At 44.8% G+C, this 16,405-nt stretch overlaps 4 protein-coding genes across 8 annotated transcripts; all 4 read left to right on the top strand.

Moving 5' to 3' along the window:
- The first annotated feature begins 698 nt into the window (after nt 1–698).
- Nucleotides 699–7,145, top strand: LOC130533432 (galectin-related protein B-like). The gene is made up of 5 exons (XM_057046818.1): nt 699–1,166; nt 1,666–1,749; nt 1,839–1,927; nt 2,531–2,717; nt 3,680–7,145. Exons 1-5 carry the CDS (start codon nt 1,134–1,136, stop codon nt 3,821–3,823), a joined length of 537 nt encoding a protein of 178 aa, XP_056902798.1. The 5' UTR covers nt 699–1,133; the 3' UTR covers nt 3,824–7,145.
- A 384-nt stretch (nt 7,146–7,529) lies between these two features.
- LOC130533430 (zinc finger protein OZF-like) lies at nt 7,530–10,143 on the top strand. Of its 2 annotated transcripts, none has more exons than XM_057046815.1 (4): nt 7,530–7,817; nt 8,190–8,289; nt 8,379–8,494; nt 8,675–10,143. In XM_057046815.1, the coding sequence occupies exons 1-4, from the start codon at nt 7,625–7,627 to the stop codon at nt 9,652–9,654; spliced, it is 1,389 nt and encodes a 462-aa protein (XP_056902795.1). In that variant the 5' UTR covers nt 7,530–7,624; the 3' UTR covers nt 9,655–10,143. The 2 variants fall into 2 exon arrangements, with proteins under 2 accessions (XP_056902795.1, XP_056902796.1); XM_057046816.1 differs by having other exon boundaries at nt 7,543–7,817; nt 8,195–8,289.
- A 155-nt stretch (nt 10,144–10,298) lies between these two features.
- LOC130533431 (zinc finger protein 436-like) lies at nt 10,299–11,770 on the top strand. Its single transcript, XM_057046817.1, has 2 exons — nt 10,299–10,588; nt 10,797–11,770. The coding sequence occupies exons 1-2, from the start codon at nt 10,390–10,392 to the stop codon at nt 11,459–11,461; spliced, it is 864 nt and encodes a 287-aa protein (XP_056902797.1). The 5' UTR covers nt 10,299–10,389; the 3' UTR covers nt 11,462–11,770.
- Nucleotides 11,771–12,130: 360 nt separating this feature from the next.
- Nucleotides 12,131–16,260, top strand: aftphb (aftiphilin b). 4 transcript variants are annotated; one of them, XM_057047154.1, is made up of 8 exons: nt 12,148–12,279; nt 12,559–12,614; nt 12,707–12,776; nt 13,172–14,334; nt 14,535–14,695; nt 14,770–14,896; nt 15,114–15,230; nt 15,302–16,260. In XM_057047154.1, exons 4-8 carry the CDS (start codon nt 13,207–13,209, stop codon nt 15,404–15,406), a joined length of 1,638 nt encoding a protein of 545 aa, XP_056903134.1. In that variant the 5' UTR covers nt 12,148–12,279; nt 12,559–12,614; nt 12,707–12,776; nt 13,172–13,206; the 3' UTR covers nt 15,407–16,260. The 4 variants fall into 4 exon arrangements, 3 of the variants coding, with proteins under 3 accessions (XP_056903132.1, XP_056903133.1, XP_056903134.1); XR_008952624.1 differs by lacking the exon at nt 12,559–12,614 and having other exon boundaries at nt 12,131–12,279; nt 15,002–15,230; nt 15,302–15,333; XM_057047152.1 differs by lacking the exon at nt 12,559–12,614 and having other exon boundaries at nt 12,131–12,279.
- Nucleotides 16,261–16,405: the final 145 nt, after the last annotated feature.

Genomic DNA, 16,405 nt, shown 5'->3' with positions numbered 1-16,405 from the left:
CAGGTCTATTTCAGAAGTTTAGATTCTTGGAACAGTTCTGGTTATAATGTTTAAGAGGGGTAAAATAACACAGTAAAAAGGTTAATATGACGCGATTAATCGGCATCAGTGCTAACGAAGTAATAAAAATATAAAGAAATATTTCAGACATGATTCAGGTCATTGTGTCGTTTCAAGAGAAAACACTAGATGGCAGCATAGAACACCGAAATCAACTATATAGTATAATATAGCATAGAAGTGATCAGTCTACGGGCGAGTATTCAAATTTAATAACAAGAATTGACTGTGAAGTGTTTTATTGTAATCTCAGGTTTTTACAATTGAATAAATGATTAAGGTGAGGTGTTCATTCTATGTGCGGATGGTTTTCTATTGATAGCCAATGAACAGTTTACAGTTTACTTGGTCAGTCATTGTCGGAAATTGTGCTGAAGCGAAAAAATTAAGATGGTCCAGAGCAGGCCACCGTACAGCTCGGTGGTGCAGTATCTCATCAAGCCACGCGATGGCAGCATATGCAGGTAAAATTGATAGAAGGAAGGGGGGAAGGGAGGGGGATGAAGGAGGGAGGGAGCTCAAATAGGGCAGAGGAAGGGAGGGGAGATTTCTTAAAAGTCAATGGCTGGGAGTCAGGATAAAAAAAAAGCAATTACTGTTCATGAAACAGCATCTGGTCTATTTATAGGTCATTATGGCCTCAGAGGCCGACGGGACGGTTTAATCATTGAAAAGTATTGAGTTGTCACTCTTTGCGAAAACCCCACTGTCCGGTCTGGCTCTCCTCTCACACGCTCACTGACCATTCACCCCGTGTGTTTGGAAGTTAAATGCAAAAACGCCCAAAGTGCGCGATGCCTAATTAGGTGAAGGGTTGGGGAAAATCTGTCTTGATTAGCCTCCAACAGACGGGGATTAAGCTTCCAGTCTGTAATTAATATAAAGCATACGTCAGCAGATATCCACCCATTTCAAAGAGGAGTGGAGCGCAGAGGAGCTCTGTGTCAGGCTCGGAGACTCCGGAACAGGACTATCCTCCCCAGTCAGTGCCACGACGCTGACACACCAGGCTCCTCCGGCGGGCAGGGCTGCCTCTGCTCCGATAATAAGCATCCTGTGCGACTCTGCTCAAGATGGCGGTGCAGGCAGCGGAGAACGACGGAATAGTGAGTATTTGTAGGCCTAATTGTGAGGCGTGAATGACGGTGCGTGTTGCTTTCTTGGCTGTTTTGCGGACAACGACGGGCCGGTCGGTTTTAAACGCGCCGGGGTCGGCGGTGCGGCGCATATTGTAAATACGGAGCGCCGTGCGCAGCGCGTTGAAGACGTAAGCCGACTCCTCTTTCATCTGGGGCCTGGGAGGAAATCCAATATGATGGCTGGTGGAATGAAACGGCGTTGCACGCTCCTTTTGACGCGTTTTTTGGGAATGTATTTGCACGTTTACAGCAGAGCCAGGCTTAATTGTGTAGTCGCGGAAGCGCACGGTGACTGATAACATCACTGCCGGTTGGGTTGGCCGCCTCCTCGGAATTGTGGGAATCATGCGAGGGCCGCCTGTGTGCAGATTTTGATTAACAGGCCTACAGCCTCCCGGAGCTCCCCGGCTGGTTCAGCTCAGATCCGACCCGACCTGCTAACTGTCAGTTTCTGTCTCCTGTCAAGAACATGGAGGTTGATCATCTGAACGACTCGCTGGGGAACCCCGGACTCATCTCACCGGATAAGGAGGATTTATCACGTCTCCTGGTAAGGAAGATGCCTAAACACTCACCAAAGTGCATCTATATTTATCAGCACGTCCGGGCTGTGCAGTAAATCTAACGCACTTTGTGCAGACGGTGCCCTTCAGCGGACGAATCCGGGGAGGCATGCGGCCAGGGAAGAAGATCATTGTGATGGGCATTGTGGACCTGGAGCCAGACAGGTGAGATTACGCTAAATATGCGCGCACGCACGCGTTATCTGCAGCCGCCTTTGTCTCATGCTGTTGAAGCTACCACCCTCATGTGCGCTTGGAGATTTTTAAGATATGGGATGTGGTTTGTTCGGACCAACCGGACCTGCAGGGCTGCTGCCCGAGGAGTGTGTGTAAAGGCAGTGGTGGCTTTAAGTATGCAGAGGCAGGGCGTTCCCTAGCTGGGAGACAGGGGGGGCAAAGAGAAAAAAGGAGAACCAAGTGAGGCAGGCTGGGCTGAGTAGGGTGGGTCCTTTTTTACCCCAGATGGAAAATTTAGACAAAGTTGTTACCAAACCTCTCAATGATCTCATCAGCACAGTCAATATAAATATCCTGAGCAACAGTTTCTGAGCTGGGAACGCACACGTTTCCTCATATCTAAAGTTCAGCTAAGATTCAGTTTTGTGTAAACAGCATGGAGGGGGGTGAGGAGGGGGCTGCAGGGCAGGACGTGGCTTATAGTGGCTTTGGTCTTACACAGCAGCAATAGAATTACCATGATTTATCCTGGATTATAACCCCAATTCATATGTCTGACACCCTCGGCCTCTGCTTCCTCCCCCATCTCAGCTTTGACGTGAGTCTGACCTGCGGCCGCGCCTCGGAGAAAGAGGAGCCCCCCCACGACGTGGCCCTGAAACTCACTGCCCGCTTCACCGACCGCCAGTTCCTGCGTAGTGCCCGCATCTCTGGGAAATGGGTCGGGGAGGAGGCGTCCACCGCCTATTTCCCCTTCATCCCTGATCAGCCTTTTCGGGTAAATAATCTGTCTTTTTTTAAGGGTGAAATTGTTCTGGGGGAAACAAAGTTTAAAGTTGCTTTTTAATGGCACAAATTCCACCAGTCTACATAAACTGACATCATACACCAAAGATTTTACTGATGTCATCTGACCAAACCAAGTTAGCTTAGCATTCAAGCACAAGAGGTCAAGTTTGTGATACAGCTGAGGAACAAAGAGAAGTGAATGGCTTGTAAAACCCTGTGGTGGCCATCACAAGTTCTCTGGGAGTTAATCATACGTGGCAACAGAAATGTCCTTTGTGCTGTCGACGCCGGAGACAAACAGGAAATGTTTTCCACACTACATCACATTTATCTACTGCATGACGCCGTATCCTGTGCTGGAGAAGGCGCTCAACACAGCATCAGCTGCCTGTGTGGTGGTGGTGGGGGGGAGTTCGAGGCCCGTGCGTCGTCCTCATAAGACCCCAGGAGTTGTTCGCTCTGGGATTATAGTCGCCCCAATAACTTCACACAGATGACCCAGATGGTGTTTAATTAGAAGGATCTGTTATGTGTTTCAGCGGTGTCGATTCAGAATAAACCATTAAAAATCTGCAGAAAAGAATTTAACCCCCAAAGGTCAGTTTAAAAAAATTCCCGATGCGCTGAATGTGGCCGAGCCGCCGTTGTTGCGTGTATTTTTAGACGGCAAGTCCGGCTGTGGTTATGTAATGGCAGCGGTGTGGTCGGTGTGAGTGTGACGGAGAAGTTGAGGACGGCGAAAAGGCTGCAGACTAAGGTTGTTCGTCATTAACGAGGAGGCAGTGAGACGTTGCGCTGCGGTTTCAGAACAGGATGGGGAGAAAAACGGCACGTCTGCTGTAGCTCTGCGTTGAGAACAATGTCGCATCGTGAGCGCTGACCTCAAGCCAGATTGTGATTTATTCCCGTAGTGTAATAAACTCCTCTTCTCTGTGTTTTTGTTTCCCTCAGATTGAGATTCACTGCGAGCACCAGAGGTTCCGGATATTCGTGGACGGACACCAGCTGTTTGACTTTTATCACAAAGTGAAATCTTTGCCCTCGATCGACACGGTACGGATACAGGGAGACCTACAGATCACCAAGCTCGGTTAACCCCTCCCTCCTCTTCCTTTGCACGCCGCGTACGAACAAGGGTCGCGATCTCGGACGATCGCGCCATCATTCATAACCCATCATGCAACACTGCTGCAGCGGGGGAGCCTGGGCGAAAAGTCCAGCTTTTCTGCCACTTTCCATTCACTTCTCTTCATTCTTTTCCATCCATCGTTGTTCTGACATGAAGATGCATCGAGGGTGAACGACTTGGCTTCTTATTTTCCCCATTTATTTTTTTTTTAACCCCCCTCCCGTTTTGTCAGATCAGGGATCTCTTTTATTAGCTCATGTGTTTTTGCTGAGACGGAGGCAGATAACTCGAACAACAAAAGGTAGTTACTCAGGAAAGTATATGTTAGGTGCACTTTTCAGCTAAAATTAAGGCAAACCAGTGAAAGTTAAAAAAAAAAATCATATGAACTACAAACCAATAATTCTGAAAGCATTTTAAAAAAAAAAAAATCCTTTGAACTGTTGTAATTGACAAGAATCTGTGGAAGATTCCATCTAACGCGACTGATGAGCACCTTCAGCGCTCCGGCGGGTTTTTCACATGGTCCAAAACTGATTGAAAACAAAACGGTTGCAGAAGGTTTTGTTACATTTGAAGCAAGTGGATCTGAATTTGTTGCTCCATCAATCATCAAAAGCTCTGAAGTATGCAGCAGAACATCCAGTTTTCTCTGTGTTCCGTTCCTCTGCCCCCTCTTGGGTTTATTCCAGTTGTCATGGCAACGCGCTCCATTCTCACCGACCCAAATACCTAAAATTGAGGATTACGTGATGGCATGATGCATCTGAATCTGTCCCATACTGGATTCTTTTTTGGTGGCATTTATTCCTCCTTGAAGTGAGAAGAAGCACAATTATTACACTTGTGTAAATTCAGAGTCAAAGAATTAGTTTGGCAGCTGTGAGTTTTTGGAAGCAGAATCGGATCCCGATGATATTCTGAATGTATTCCTGTTCCCGCAGGAAGATGCAGAGCTGCACAATATCCTCCTCGTGCTTTTCGTTGGTTCTGCTGTCACACTTTGTTTTTCATTCCTTCAGTGTTTGTGTTTGTTGTTCTGAAACGTCCCACACCAGATTTATGGTGCGTTTGTTTTTACAGCTATAGCCAACCGATACACTAATGTCTTAAATGCATCGTAGGCTTTTGTCTTTAACTGTTTCATTCTACACGGGTCATCTTTTAGCATACAGGAACTTGTCATAAATGCACAAACTGTAGAAGCCACAGTATTAAGTGTGTGTCTGAAATGACTGTTTACACCTGTTATTGTATCAGTTCAACATAAACTACAGCTCAATATGAATTTCTCAGTACATTCAGTTACTTTAGTAATAAATGGTTTAAAAGATGTTACTTATACTTTTGTTAAAGGAGAAGTCTTTATTTTTTACTTCATGAGCTTTGTCATAGTTCTGCACATTTGAATCCTAATAAATGGATGGAAAATCAGTAAATCTTCTGTTGCCAACAGCCACCAAACTCCAATTGCCGATGGCAACGCAGCCGTATGTAGGCTAGACTAGATCTCACTCACAGAGCTTCCTCTTTCTTTGCCATCACGTCTCTGTCTGCACGTTTGCATTCATCACAAGTCGCACAGCAATAAAGCCGCAGCAGAACCGGCTTGGTCGGACAGGGTCTGTTCAGGCTTTGGTTTGTTTTGGACTCAAACAGGAAATGTTGTCGGTTTATTATGAGGGGCGGGATTGAGCCAGCGTGAGGCGTTAGTTCACTGTTGCGGCAGAACAAACATGTACAGTTGTTTTCACAGGATGCATTTTGGGGACTTTTTTCTCGGTCGTGATCATGTAATACATCTAAGCCTCATAACTCGTGTGTTTCCTGGGTGTTTATGCTACAGTAGATGTGCGTTGGAGTGTAAAACTGGTTCATGTGTTTCGTTCTTTAACAGAACTCACCGTGTTTTGCAAGGATTCGTGGGGGAGGGAGATGAACACTTCAAACCTGGAGAAATTAAAGGGCTCATCTGAGGAGCTTGTGTGCGTGCGTGCGTGCGTGTGTGTTTTCTTCTGGTTGTTGTGGGTTTTTAGATGTTGGATGTGGCGTAGGTACATGGACTGATGGTAACTGGTGCACTTTAAAAGAAGCTAAAAATCTCCAGCTGAGCAACTCACATCTGCTGATATTCCGATTTAAAGAAATTCCCCATGACCGCGAGATAAACGGTTTACTTCTGAAACAAACACGCCACAGTTCTTGATCTCCTAATGATTCCACCATCCTTGGAAATAACAATTCATCCCTTTAAAATGCAGCTAAAAATGAATGTTACTTCATCCTGATTGTAATCTGATTCCTTCTGAGGTTTTCCTCTTTCATATACCCCTTGGTTATTCAGGGAAGGATCTAAAACTCAAGAGAACGGCATTATTTGACCCACAGATCTGTATATTCCTGCCATTTTTGGCTCTTGTTGTACATAAGGACCACGGCCTCACCGGCTTCATCATTACCATGAACGGAAAGCCTTTTCTCTGCATGTACCTAATACCTCTGAAAGTTCTTTAGTGTTTGCTGTTTCACAGACATTCTGTTTATGTTGCAGATATAGTTTAGAAGTCCATTCTGATCACCAAATGATTCTTCACAAATCAAATGCCAGAGAAGTAATTCGGAGTATAAATTGACAAAATGCCTTTTTCCTCTTTTCACCCCTCACTTATCTTTAAAATAACAAGGTTGTAAAAATTAACCATCTAAGAATCTGTAGATGTAGGATCACCTATTTCCGAGTGTTGTGAGTGTCGTGTGGTTGTAACATCACTATCATTTCTATTTATTACCGTGTAACCAGCAGGGTTGTGCGTGTCAATGGTTTCCTATCAGTGTTGGTGAAATCCTGTTTGTTTTTTGAAGTCATCTGATTGAGCTTGTATAAAAGCAGAGTTTGACCCTGAATACTAGGTTTAATCGTTTACTTTCCTGTATGAAGGTAAATCAAGGTTGTGTGTTTGAAGTCAGTGTTGGATCAAAAATAACCTCTTTTTACCTTTTGGAGGTTAACCGTCAGCAGGATGGACCAAGTCTGAGCAGCGTCGGGGTGTTGGCTGCTGGACCTTTACGCTTTTGCGTCACCCAGCATCGTGTTTTGCCTTTTGATCCACTGTTTTCAACTGAACAGCTTTTATGTGGCAAAGAAACATGTTGCATATTGTCATCCTGGGATCACCTTGGTTTTGTTTTTCATGTGCAATGGACCAATGTTCAAATTCAGATGGTACATGATGTCTTTGTTATTTTTTAAAAACTAACTTACAAACAAATAAAGTTCCAGTCTTGGAAGTCTTGCTGGTTGTGTTTACTGAGTAATTGCTGGGGTAATTTAGTGACGAGTAAATTAATGATGTTTATAATAGAGATGTGTGACTAATTATTATCTAATGAATGAATGCAGCATTGTAAAATATCTTACTGACCTCAGTCTATAGGCTTATGAATAAACCTTACAATATCCAACTAATTATTTGAAAGCCCATATGAGCCAACTTAACTTATCATGACACAATGACATTGTTAAGAATATTTAGAATGCGTGCAATTAATAAAACTATTCAAAAAGATAAACCTTAACGTCACGGAAAGTATAAGTGAAAACATTCAAATTTCCCACTTTTCTAACGGCCTTGAACGCGGAATTTCTTCTTCTTGGATTTCAAGCGCCGTAACTGCGCGCGCATCGGGGTGGCGACAGCGCAGTCGCGGAAATAAGTAGAGGGACATTTGCTGTGATCGGGCGAAACCTGTGAGATATTTTTAAAAAAATGTCTTGCTGTGCCATCGGATGTAAAAATAGACATGGCCAGTCAAAAGAAATTCGTTTTTATAGAATACCTTCGATGTCTACACCTTTTAACGTCGAACGCAGAAGTTTGTGGTTGAAAGCTATTAATCGTACAAACTGGAGCGATGCATCCATCCGGAATGCTCGCATCTGCAGTGTTCATTTTATATCAGGCAAGGATTTTATGTATTATTTTTTCCGGGATATGTCATTTAGGTCGCTTTAAACCCAATAAGATCAAGTACCGTAATAAGAACAGACATAGAGTTATCGTTCTTTGCTGGCTAAAACATAGATCAACACAGGTTAGCAACATTAGCATGCGCACCAACGCAGGGTAGCATGTAAACAACCATTATAAAAGTATAAAAATGTACATTTAGTATCGCTTCGGACGTGATCAGCTATTGATTAAATGGCCCTATCGTTGATAACTGGTTTAAAATGACTCAATCTATGGATCCAGCACAATCGTAGCTAGTCTGTGATTTTAAACAACATGACAGTACTGGAGTTATAATGAATTTAGTTATGTTTCTGCACAGGAAAGGTGTCTATGGATCCTACAGATCCGGACTTTGTTCCCTCAGTGTTCCCTCCACCACCCCCAAAACAGTTTTATGAACTCCCAATAACATCAGAGATGTAAGTTATGTTCTCCCGTAGTTTGTCCTATGTTTTCTAACAGATCAGAATATTTCCACATTAAGAGATTGTTTATTGTTTGGCTATAGGTTCTACAAGAACAAGAAAGGAGCTTTAGTTGTCAGAAAGTCTGCGTTGGAAGCCTTGAAAAAATCTATTCATGGAAGCGGAACACCATCCAATATAATAGCTTCCACAACAAAATGTAAGCAACTACATTTTTTTGTGTGTGTTTTACTGCAGCATTACAGCATTTCCCTAAATAAATGAGTTAGGATAGTTTTAAATTGAGCAGAGTAGTGTCATTTATCTTATTTTTTGCAAGTCATTCTCCGGCTTAATCTGAGAGATTATAACTGTTTTGACTGTCCTTTCTCTCCTTTAGACACGCAGAGAATCTCTGAGAAGTTCATCCCTTCACTGCAGCAGTGTAACATAAAAGTGGAACAGTTTTCCAGTCTGGAAGGAACACACTTTCAGGAAAATGTCCAAATTAAGGAGGAGCCAGTCCATCAGTATATCAGTCCAGATATGGAGCCTGACACTTGGAACACTGATGACTTCACACTTCCCGCAACGGACGGTTCCTTGTCACCTGATCAGAGCCATAGCATAGAGGTCTATGTAGATTTGGAGCAACCCCCAAGGGAGGAGATATCTTGTAGGTTTTGTGGGAAAGGATTTATGAAGGATTCTTTGCTGAAACAACACGTACATGAGAGTCACAAAGGTCAGAAGGCATTTAAATGCTTGAAGTGCAACAAAGAATTTGAAGATAGGCATCGGCTGATTCTGCATGTAAGAATTCACACAGGTGAAAGGCCCTTCAGCTGTGATTTCTGTGGCAAAACATTCATCCAGAACTCAAGTCGTATTGTTCACATGAGTGTACACACGGGTGAGAAACCCTATTTATGTAAACGTTGTGGCAACAGGTTTGCCACGAGTAGACATTTAAAGTTCTGCAAAGGGAAGAATCCAAATACGCAACTCGCATTAGAAGGAAACGTGGAGGAAGAAACGAAATGCTTTGAATGTGAAAAGGAGTTCAGGAAAAAAGCCGACCTTCGCCTGCATATGAGAGTTCACACGGACAAAAAGCCGTTCCTCTGCAATTTCTGCGGCAAAGCGTTCACTCAGAGCAGCGTTCGAAATATCCACCTGAGAACGCACGCAGGAGGGAAACCATGTTACTGTAAGAAATGTAAACGTCACCACCGCGCTGCACGCTTGACAGAGAGAAGGAAGTGTGCGAAACGGTCATGTCGCTGTGCGAAATGTGACAGAAGCTTTTCCACCAAGATGGACCTGAAGATGCATTTAGAGGTTCACGAGATGTGGCAGCGATACATCCACGCGGCTTAATGAAAACAGGAGGATAAGATGTAAATAGTGTTGAGAATTAACTGAATATCTTAAAAATCGAAGCAAATTACCTCACTGTAGATACAAAAATCAAATCAGGTGTTGGAACTGACATTTTAAGTGCTGGAGTAAATTAAAAAAACCTTCGCTGGTGTATATACACAGCTACAAACTAAACCATGTATGTATTTAGCAAATTAAATGCTAAACAATAAGAAGTAATGGAATTTCTCTACAATATTTAGACTTTAGAGCCTTGTTTAATGACAAAAGGTCCTGTTCAATATAACCATGTTATGGTTGACAAGAAATTTACCCCGTTTGGTTTTATTTATACTTTGTTTTCCCAGTTTAGGTCATTAATGCACAGATATCCTGACTGAACAGAATGACACAAGGCTATTTTTATTTATATATTCCCGTGTCATATAGCCACGCATCACGTGATTTACATGTTAAGTGAATATTCCAATAAATAGGTTGGTGTTATTTTGTCTTACTGGGGCTTTTTTTTTTAAGTTTTAAAATCTGCCTGTATTATTTAACCTATAGTTCTAATATTGCGTTGGTAGGACCTGAGTGCACCCCGACAGCAGGGGGCGCTGTAGGATGCTGACCTAACGGCATCGCTGCCGTCATCAACATCATTTACAACACTGAGCCATCGGGTGTGAATAAAGAGCTGAAGAGCAGCGGTTTATTCCTGGTCACATCAGCGGGAGTTGGCGCCCTATCATGGCCGGAGCGCAGCTGCTCAGGGAGCTGGTCAACGAGCGACTGGCGGCGGCCGCCGAGCAAATCTTCCGACTTGTGGAGAAGACCATCGGGGAGTACCAGGAGGAGGTCGTCCGCTCCAAGAAGGAGGTTATCCAGCTGAGGAAGCAGCTGCAACAGCTGTCCGTTTTAAAAGCCGAAGTCATATTAACTAGAAAAGGTGGGTGTCCCAGAAGCTGCCTTTAACTCCGATTCCAACTGCTGTTAGCAACAGCGCTAGTGCTACATTTGAGTCCCCATAACTTAAAAGTGTCAGAAATATGACACCGCACATTGCTTTTCCAATTTTATACCTTTATTTGTGACTGTACGAATACATTTGTGTCAGATATGAACGCCGATTCCTCTATTTTTACGCACGAATTTAGATACTGAGGATATTTCGCCATCCCAGCAGCCAGATCAGCTCCCCAGCGTGGAGGAGGATGAGGCCCAGGGCTCCCAGGACGTTAAGGATGAGCTGGTGGATGTCTCCATCTCTCCACATCCGACCGATGAGTCTTCTCATGGTGTCAAAGATGGATATGAATCAGAAACGACTCGTCCCACAGACTACCAGCAGTTTCCTGCTTTTAGTGTATCAGTTAACGAGGAATGGAATAGAAGTGGATGGGACTTGTTAGACCGCCGTCAGGGTCGCTTGGAGACAGTTTCTATGGACCACGAACAAACCCTGGTGGAGAAAAGGGTGTGTCGGGTCTGTGGCCGAATGTTTTCCAGGGACTGTGATCTGATCAGACACATGGATGAGGTTCACATGGGAGAGAGGGCGTTCAAATGCTCCAGCTGTGGCAAAGAGTTTGCCCGGAGGAACCATCTGGCTATACATTTGAGAATCCACACCGGTGAAAGGCCCCACACCTGTCCTTTCTGCAAGAAATCGTTTGCACAACGCTCCAATCTCAATGTGCACTTGAGGACTCACACAGGAGAAAAGCCGTACTTTTGCAAAACCTGTGGGAAAATGGTTGCTCATAGCTATCATCTTAAAACTTGCAGTTTGAGGGAGGCCAGAGGGAAAAAGCTATTATGATGTGTTTTTGTGTTAAACCATATAAAACCGTCCATAAAAAAACAGACAAAGTTTGTATTGCCTGTCGATTTGTAGAAGCTTGTGCCTAATCTGACTGAATTCAAGGGTTCAAGAAGTGAACTGACACATTTCACTCGTTACTTTTTAAAAACAAAGTCTTTACAATAAAATAATGTAGGGCATGTGCTAGGCTGACCTGTAAACCAAATACCAAGTAAACTGAACTTTTTTTAAATGATTTTGAATTGTTTTATGCGTTCAGCTTTACAACGATGTAATGCTGTTGTAATAAAAAATGAATTACAGCAACATTTCTTTATTTCTTTCAATATTTTGTAAACTACACATTAGATGGAACTCATTGAATTACATTTCCACACCTTAGTTAGCATTCATTATGGTTATTTAGCTACTCTAAACCTAAATTAAGTTGATGTTTTTAGGATAGAGTGTAACACAGAGATTAAATCGCATTTGACACTTCTCATATTAAATATTACCATTTGCTTAAATGGAATATAGCGTGAATACAAATGCTGTTAGAACTGGAAAATTCCCTGATCCTTGAAACTCCACAATAAACCAGAGTGGTGTATGTCCAATTACTGCCGGTAGGTGGCGATGTTGCCACAGGAGCGCAAAGATCGTCTATGTTAGAGAAGAGTAATTTCCTGTTTGCTAAGTACACGAAAGGGATCCCATCGGTGGTGTCAAGTGGGAGCTCCTAACCTAAAGCGTCCATTTGGAGGCTGATAATGGAGGATAGACAGAAAGAGTCAAATACAGAACTCACCAGGAGGCAAAGTGAATAAACGCAGGTAAAGACACAGCAAGTTTGTGTTCTTAAATGTCTGTCCGAAGCAATTAGGTAGCGTGACAGCGTTAGCGTTTTTTTCTAAAGGGAGCTGTCGGTAGGCTAATTGCTGGCTGTGCTAGCTAGCTGGTGTTGCTATAAGCCAATTAAGTGCTGTGGTGTAACAAGATAATGGGTCGTCATTTAAAATGTTTTTTTTTAAAATACTAGACTGCATAAATGCCTACTTGTTTTGTAAGTAGAAAGTGTTTTAATCGCAAAGTTGGTGTTTACATATCAACAGATATTTGCTCGTATCGCACGATACTTTCCTGGATAAAGAGGATAGAAAATGGAAGGGTATTAAAATGGAAGATTTATTTATTCTTTTGTATTTCCAGGGAGCCAAAGCTATCCCAGACGCTGATCTTGACTCTCTCTTGTCCTCACAGGGCAACACCAGCACCATAATTGTGTGGTTGTGGCTGAATAAGCTGGTCCTCCTGCAGGACAGGACAGCAGGTAAGGTCTCCTGTATGCAACAAAAAGATCAGATTTTATTCTGTTTTTAAAAACATTGATAGTTAAAAATGGATGTTTGCACTTAAGACTGTTATGGGTGCAGTTTTCTCTAGTCTGTTTTTCACCCTAAGCTAACTATCCTGACTAAAATCGTAGCTCCTCACATGCAGGAAGGAATCATTTGATTGCAGCAACAGTTTGTAAAGTTCGGTGACTTTTGTAACTGTTTATTTGTCTTTAACAGACCAACTGGTGCCAATTCTTTATTTCCTCCACCAGTTGCCTTCAAACTATAATGTGTTCCCACAAAACGACTTTTTTGTGGCTGTTATCAACAAATTATTGTTGCATTTCTGTCATCCAGAGACGCTCACGGTCTTGTGGTTCTCTCTTAGGCACATGAGGCTTTGGGGGCCTGCGTCAACAATATATGGAGCCAGCAGACATCAGTCCGTTGAGGTGTCCCTCTCCAGCGCCACTGGATGGTGTCGGTCATCCTGAGGTGGAATCCAAGGAGGAGGAGCTGAGGGGTTTTGTGCAGCTCTCAGTCGGGGTGTCTTGCAGGCCCCCGGGCTCGGCTGACTCCCCTGAATCAACATCTTGCCTCAGACAACCTCTCCCCATAAAGCCAGCCACTCATCAATCTGGCTGTGGCCTTAATCTCCCAGTGAAGCAATCCCAACCCACATTCTCCATGAACTTGGCTTCAGGATGGAATGAGACGGACATGGAGCATCAGGCTCTTAAAGCTGAATCGGCTGTGCGCCTCATAGATGACTACCGCAGTGCTGATACCTGCGTAGCCTCTGCAGCTAACGCGCGTCTTCAGAGGGAAGAGATGGGCTTTGCTGACTTCACTGTGTTTACAGAGCAGACGGTGCATCACTGGTGCTGTGGTTTCACACCTTCAGGGAATCCAGAGACGTCTAACAGCAGACTTGGGCAGAGGAACCCTTCAAACAGCCCATTAGAACGCCCCCGTAGTCCCGGGCAGGTGGCTTTAGGGGACTCTGACCCTCATTGTTCATCTAAAGCAAAAGATTGCACCATGATCGGACACTGGCAGGAAGGAGACGCTGCAGTTGCGCAACCCCACCAGGACCAGCAACAGCCTCAGGAAACTGCAGCAACTTTGGTTTTTCCTCCTGCGAAGGATCACGTCGAGAAAGGAGCGTCGGAGGAGAATGATCCGACCCCAGAGGTTCGAGAAGAGGGAGGCGAGGAGAGCGCCGAACAAGACGAGCCAGGACGCCGCCACTCCGACTCATCCGCAACTCAGGAAAACTCTGCTACCTCCGGTCCGCTGCGGTCAGGAGCGCGCCACGATATCTCAGACCCGGTGCACGCTCAACGAGCCGACGCTGCCGTGCTGATTCTGGGAACGCTCCCACCGAGCGACAGCTTCGCCGACTTCTGCGCAGCGCCCGCGCAGGACGACGGAGAGGATTTATGGGCGGAGTTCACGGACAGGAAGGAAGAGGAAGGCGAGCCGGCTTGGACCAGAGAGCGAGCCGGCTCCGTCCCCACTGAAGACGAGGACGAGGCTCCCGGCTGTAAGGTCAGACGGGCTTTTACGTCTAGACAAACATGTTTGTGATGATTTTAACTGGCCACGGAGAGGAATCATTAACTAGAAGTAACTAAATCTCATACTATAAATAGAATAAATGCATATATTTGCAACGTAATCATCCCTTGTCATTATCTTTCGATTAGGAAGCGATCTGATATTTTTCCACCTTCTTGTTGCACAACTAGGCGTCACTTTCCGGCCGTGTGCACCAGCTTTTCCTGGCTAATTTCCTGGAGACAGGGGGCCCGTGTGCTGCCCCAGAGCTGGAGGTGCTCAGCCTCGCCGCTCTGCTTGATGTCCAACGCCCCCCTCAGCGTGAGGACGGCGAGGAGCAACAGGGCCAGGGGTGAGGACAGACGACGGGGTTGACGGGAATCTTTATTTGGATTGAGTTCTGTGGGCACGTCGCTGTGCTTGCAGGATCCAGAAGGGGCTGCGGTGGCTGCGCGCGGACCTTCACAGTGCAGTCGGCCTCCGGTTCCAGTGGAGAGGCTCCCACTCCAGCAGGACTCTGCTCAGGTGCCTCGGCGTGGACGCAGAGAACGTCGTGAGTTGGACCAATTAAAGCTGCTCTTTGTCGGCAATAAAATGAAAAGGCCTCTCCACCCTGCTTTAGAAGAGCTCTCCCTCCACACTTACAATCCTAAAACAGGGCGAGAAGGAAATTCTAAAACGAACCCGGGACTCGCGAGGTGGACGCAGCCTAAGATGAGCAGCGTCCTGTTGCTCCTGTTGGCGCTGACGGTTTCTTTCCCACCCATCAGCGTTCGCTAGAGACCACCAAAGACTCCGGGTCAGCCGCCCGTTCTCCGAGACACACGGCAGCACCGGCACCTCCGACCCCCCAGGACGCACCAGCACCTTCCACCGCTCCAGTACAGGTCACTTTTAGTCTTCTGTTCTAATTTCATGATTGCTGGTGAGGAGATTTGATGGTTTGTTGTCCGTGTAGGGTACGATTCCCTCCAGCCAGACGGACTGGAACAACCGCGGCCTTAGAAGCTCTCAGGACGGCACCTGCCTTCGCAGAGCCCCTCACTTCTGGGGTCGTAAATAGACCACGTTACGGGTCATCCTCTGCCTGCTTTCTTCCAGTGAACCACTCTACTTCTGGTCTGCACCACTGAGTCCTCCTCAGGCATTGTCCCTCCTCATCGTGTCGTCACCTGTTCTCCACACTGAAGGACCCCGCAGTCGTGTTGGAGGATGCATCCTCATCGTGAGCTGATGTTGGAAAGGCTGAAACCGTCAGCTGAGGGCGCGCTCAGATGAGCAGATCCAATGTGTTTAATGCTATTTTGATTCACTCCATTAGCGACCAGCTAACTCTTCCAGTGTTGAATAGATCAGTGTTGGTGTCTTTGTCCTGTGCATGTGACTAAATCCGTCTTCCTGTGTTTTCGGTATCAAACATTGTGCATTAATAATGTAAGAATGTTACAGTGCACTAACACTACTAATACTAATATGCACTTTATGTAAAAAAACAACAACCCAACTTTCTCCTGTGAAGTTTGTTTTAAAAATGTCAAAACTTCAGCTAAATATGCTGTAACTGGTTCACAATTCTATTTGAGATTGAGTGCCAGTAGCACTGAGTTCTTTAGGGTTAACGCTTCCATTTTTTCTTACTTACTGAGTCCTGACACATGCAGTACTGTGTGCTCGTGCTGAGCAGGATAGATGACTTTATTTTCGAAGCGCTTCATTTATTATCTACCTGAAATCTATTTAAATACCAAGTTTTTACAGTCATTTTCTGAAACCGCAGTTGTATTTTTATGAGTTGTGCCTTTATACTCATAAAATCAGAGGTTGTCTCTCAATGTTTTGAGGGTATAAATCACATTTCCCTTGATTTGCTGCACTCCAGATCCTTGTACATGCTGAAATAAATCAATCGATCCTCTATTTGGCTGTTAGTTGTCCTGTTGGTTGTTGGATCCTAATCCTGAAGACTGGCAGGTTTTGATTGCCAAACCTGTTGATTTATTTGGGTTTTTTCTCGGTCTGGGTCTATGTGACTGCATTTATATTCAAAACGATATGAAACCCT

The sequence above is a fragment of the Takifugu flavidus genome, chromosome 11 (genome assembly GCF_003711565.1).
Source record: "Takifugu flavidus isolate HTHZ2018 chromosome 11, ASM371156v2, whole genome shotgun sequence".
Taxonomy (NCBI): Eukaryota; Metazoa; Chordata; class Actinopteri; order Tetraodontiformes; family Tetraodontidae; genus Takifugu; species Takifugu flavidus.
This window is presented reverse-complemented; position numbering and strand designations above follow the sequence as displayed.

What these genes read in the sequence shown, in the direction of transcription:
- LOC130533431 (XM_057046817.1), top strand. Translation starts at nt 10,390, where the DNA reads ATGGCCGGAGCGCAGCTGCTCAGGGAGCTGGTCAACGAGCGACTGGCG. An exon ending in AGTCATATTAACTAGAAAAG is followed by an intron (nt 10,589 to 10,796) that starts GTGGGTGTCCCA and finishes GCACGAATTTAG; the next exon opens with ATACTGAGGATATTTCGCCA.
- LOC130533432 (XM_057046818.1), top strand. Translation starts at nt 1,134, where the DNA reads ATGGCGGTGCAGGCAGCGGAGAACGACGGAATA. An exon ending in AGGATTTATCACGTCTCCTG is followed by an intron (nt 1,750 to 1,838) that starts GTAAGGAAGATG and finishes CACTTTGTGCAG; the next exon opens with ACGGTGCCCTTCAGCGGACG. An exon ending in GTGGACCTGGAGCCAGACAG is followed by an intron (nt 1,928 to 2,530) that starts GTGAGATTACGC and finishes CCCCCATCTCAG; the next exon opens with CTTTGACGTGAGTCTGACCT.
- LOC130533430 (XM_057046815.1), top strand. Translation starts at nt 7,625, where the DNA reads ATGTCTTGCTGTGCCATCGGATGTAAAAATAGACATGGCCAGTCAAAA. An exon ending in CAGTGTTCATTTTATATCAG is followed by an intron (nt 7,818 to 8,189) that starts GCAAGGATTTTA and finishes GTTTCTGCACAG; the next exon opens with GAAAGGTGTCTATGGATCCT. An exon ending in CTCCCAATAACATCAGAGAT is followed by an intron (nt 8,290 to 8,378) that starts GTAAGTTATGTT and finishes GTTTGGCTATAG; the next exon opens with GTTCTACAAGAACAAGAAAG.
- aftphb (XM_057047152.1), top strand. Translation starts at nt 13,207, where the DNA reads ATGGAGCCAGCAGACATCAGTCCGTTGAGGTGTCCCTCTCCAGCGCCA. An exon ending in GAGGAGCAACAGGGCCAGGG is followed by an intron (nt 14,696 to 14,769) that starts GTGAGGACAGAC and finishes CTGTGCTTGCAG; the next exon opens with GATCCAGAAGGGGCTGCGGT. An exon ending in CTTCCACCGCTCCAGTACAG is followed by an intron (nt 15,231 to 15,301) that starts GTCACTTTTAGT and finishes TTGTCCGTGTAG; the next exon opens with GGTACGATTCCCTCCAGCCA.